Source organism: Dendroctonus ponderosae, unplaced genomic scaffold, assembly GCF_020466585.1.
Source record: "Dendroctonus ponderosae isolate FM_Combo_2020 unplaced genomic scaffold, Dpon_F_20191213v2 Dpon_F_20191213_2, whole genome shotgun sequence".
Lineage (NCBI taxonomy): Eukaryota > Metazoa > Arthropoda > Insecta > Coleoptera > Curculionidae > Dendroctonus > Dendroctonus ponderosae.
Genome location: NW_026018165.1, coordinates 13,256,819 through 13,257,084, shown reverse-complemented (window position 1 = coordinate 13,257,084; position 266 = coordinate 13,256,819). Strand labels below are relative to the sequence as shown.

Here is a 266-nt window from a genome sequence, read left to right as displayed (position 1 = left end):
CCTCGCAGTTTCCTTCCTCCTGAATGCTCCAGCTGGGATACGGCTCCAGACGAGCCTTGGAACAGCCGCTACTCAAGTTAAATCTGGCCACTGTGTACGGCACTCCTTGTCGGTACCGTGGCAAGGCCACAAAAGCATTGTCTTTGTAGATCTGCAACCTGGTAGCGATCACATTTTTTGGGATGTATCTGCCTATGGAGGTGTAGATGCTTTTAGTGCTGCCGCTTGGAAACAGCAGATTCGTTCCGGATACTTTCAAGCCCAGA

General features: G+C 51.1%; 1 protein-coding gene across 1 annotated transcript in view; it reads right to left on the bottom strand.

Annotated features, from left to right (window-relative positions):
* The window catches only part of LOC125503468 (major royal jelly protein 1-like), a gene marked incomplete at both ends in the record, with an annotated part of 1,060 nt that extends 794 nt beyond the window's left edge, over positions 1-266 (bottom strand). Inside the window, 1 exon segment of the mRNA XM_048663872.1 lies at positions 1-266. Coding sequence (XP_048519829.1) covers positions 1-266 — 266 coding nt within the window.